This window comes from Capsicum annuum, unplaced genomic scaffold, assembly GCF_002878395.1.
Source record: "Capsicum annuum cultivar UCD-10X-F1 unplaced genomic scaffold, UCD10Xv1.1 ctg80595, whole genome shotgun sequence".
Lineage (NCBI taxonomy): Eukaryota > Viridiplantae > Streptophyta > Magnoliopsida > Solanales > Solanaceae > Capsicum > Capsicum annuum.
In genome coordinates, this window is record NW_025891252.1 from 12464 (window position 1) to 15268 (window position 2805).

At 33.0% G+C, this 2805-nt stretch overlaps 1 protein-coding gene across 1 annotated transcript; it reads right to left on the reverse strand.

The window, feature by feature from the left end:
- Positions 1-586: 586 nt before the first annotated feature.
- On the reverse strand, positions 587-1741 carry LOC124895218 (zinc finger BED domain-containing protein DAYSLEEPER-like). The gene is made up of 3 exons (XM_047405658.1): positions 916-1741; positions 714-803; positions 587-630 (listed from the first exon to the last, which is right to left on the reverse strand). The coding sequence occupies exons 1-3, from the start codon at positions 1739-1741 to the stop codon at positions 587-589; spliced, it is 960 nt and encodes a 319-aa protein (XP_047261614.1).
- Between the last annotated feature and the right edge of the window lie 1064 nt (positions 1742-2805).

A 2805-nucleotide genomic window follows, 5' to 3' on the forward strand; every position in this document is an offset into this window, starting at 1 on the left:
ATAAGAAAATACTTATAAAATAGAAATAGTAACAACTAACATAAAAAAAATGAAACCTTAATTACCGCCAAAACCTACGCAACGCATTTTAGTTTATAAGAATCTTCAAACTTGAACTGAATGTTAGTTAGGAAAAAATTAAATCCTAATTGTTGGAAGCTATAAATGTTTCAAGCTTTTTATGACGATAATAGCCAAACTTTATATGGTGTCTTTGTTGCCCTGAATAGGTTAATACTTCATGAATCACTGAATTATGAATTAGTAGTGCATATAATCTATATACATGCACATATCTATCTATATATATATAGATAGAGAGAGAGAGAGAGAGATTTAAATATATAACATAATAGGGTTAAAACAATAACTTAGTGTATCGTTATCGGGTTATCGATTTAACTGATAACCCAATAAGCTAAAACCAATACCGAACCATTTACCCAATAAAATTTTTTATAAAACCAATAAAAAAATTTTAACCCGATAACCCAATAACATTTTTATCGGTTCGGTTAATCAGTCGGTTCGGTTTTTGCACAATCCTAGTGAAAGGAAATCCGTCTTGTAGGCTTGTATAGTTGTACTACACGTCAAATACAGTAGGGTCTTTTGCTGCACTAGCTAAATCTGAAGAGAAGAATAATATAATGAGTAAACTAATACATAAAAATCATTTATAACAACAACACACGTAAAGATAATACTATTACCTTTTTCAATTTTCTCGAGATTATCAAGATTTTCCTCAACACTAACAGGTTGTTTTAACTGCTCACTTCGAAGCCAATCTTGAAGACACACTAGAACTTGCACCAATTTAGGAGTCAATGAACTCCTAAATGAATCAAGAAGACGTCCTCTTGTACTAAACGCAGATTTAGATTGTACTAAACGCAGATTCAGATGTAATACTTGAAACCGAAACATCTAATACATCACAAGCCATCTTAGCAAGAATAGGAAATCTTATTGCGTTCATTTTCCACCAGGGCGGGATGTTAAAATCTTCAATATCATCTTCAGTTTCTTCTTCAAAATATTTATCTAACTCTGTTCTAGCATGTACACCTCCATTCACAACTTTATACTGCTTTAGATCTTGCATGAGTGAATCTAAGGGTCCTGTAACTTGGGTACTTAGTTGACTGCCAGAAATCACTAAAGTAGACATCTCCAGTAAAGAGCAAGGTGAAGATACAGCAACCCCAAGCCCTTTTGAACTGGATTTTACATATTCATTAAATAATAAAATCATGTATTCCTTTACTGCTGCTTTTAAAGATAAACCTTGATTTTCCCCAAACATCTTTACAAGTGCATAGGCAACTGAATCAAGCTTGTAACGAGGATCTAGAACACATGAAATAAAAATTATCTTATTTATTTTTATTGGATCACCCCAGTACTTATCAAATTTTTCTTTCATTTTCCTCGCCATATTACTTAAATCAGTATCTTCACTTGCAATCAATTGATTCAAATAAACAACAACAACACAAATTTTAAGAAAATGAATATTAGATGTAACATAAAGTGATCCAGATATTTTCAAAGTAAGAAGATAAAAGATTTCATGAAATTTTGTAATCCTTCTCACGTGCACCCAATCACTACTCAAAATTTCAACAGCAGTACCGCCAACTTCAATATAAGAATTCTCAAGATAATATCTCAAGCCAATTTCATGAGAAGCATAATTTGTAAATGCATTCTCAAATTCAACCGCCCTACTCAACATTAGGTAGGTGGAGTTCTACCTAGTTGGAACATCTAAGCATAAATATTTCTTGCAACTGAGTTGTTCATCATCACAACTTTCTTGAAACTTTTTCAACCTCCCAGGAGATTGCCTAACATATCTCACTACATGTCTAACACGTTCAATAGACAGACAACTTTCCTTCAAGCCATCCTGGACAACAAGATTCATAATGTGCGCCATACACCTCAATGGAGGTGATCACTATTCTTCAGATTAGTTACTATCTTTGTCAAATTCTTAGATAGTTCTTTTACCATTACATAATTTAAGCTTGCATTATCTATAGTGACAGTGAATATTTTATTTATTCCCCACTCACGTAAGCACCTACCAATACCATTTGCCATATCTTCACCTTTATGGCTAATAATAGGACAAAAATTGAGAATTTTCTTATGCATATTACATTCACTATCAATCCAATGGGCAGTTATACACATGTAATTGATTCTTTGTATGGAAGTCCAGGTGTCAGTGGTTATACAGATTCTTTGTTTTGTTTCCACAAAATACCTTTTCAGCTCTTGTTTTTCTTCATTATAAAGATTAAAACAATCCCTAGTGACAGTACTATGGAAAGGGATCCAAAAATGAAGTTGTGTTACTTTCATAAATGCCCGAAAACCTTTTTTTTCAACAAAGCTAAAAGGAAGCTCATAAATTATCACCATACGACATAAAGCCTTCCTACACTCTTCTTGGTCAAATTTCCAAGGCATAACAGCTACATTACCTTGCCTACCCCCTAGAATAGATTTTAAAGCTAAATTTGATTGTTTTCTATCAACACTAGTAGGAGTATGCTTAGGACATGTCGATGGATGACCAAGAAGAGTGGACGTACCGTCTCTTGACTTAAAAAGAATACTAATGGGAGCAATGGACATATTTTGATTTTGTACCTTCAAGACAAGCAATTTCTATAAAATGATTCCACGCTTCTAACCTTTTTTTCCTTTTTTTAGCAATTGCCTTCTGAGTTTTAGTTGTTTCGGATTAACTTGCTCGATTTGAATCCTCACTTTCACCCATCACCTTAG

What these genes read in the sequence shown, in the direction of transcription:
- LOC124895218 (XM_047405658.1), bottom strand. Translation starts at nt 1,741, where the DNA reads ATGTTGAGTAGGGCGGTTGAATTTGAGAATGCATTTACAAATTATGCT. An exon ending in ATTAGATGTTTCGGTTTCAA is followed by an intron (nt 804 to 915) that starts GTATTACATCTG and finishes TGCAAGTTCTAG; the next exon opens with TGTGTCTTCAAGATTGGCTT. An exon ending in TCTCGAGAAAATTGAAAAAG is followed by an intron (nt 631 to 713) that starts GTAATAGTATTA and finishes TCTTCTCTTCAG; the next exon opens with ATTTAGCTAGTGCAGCAAAA.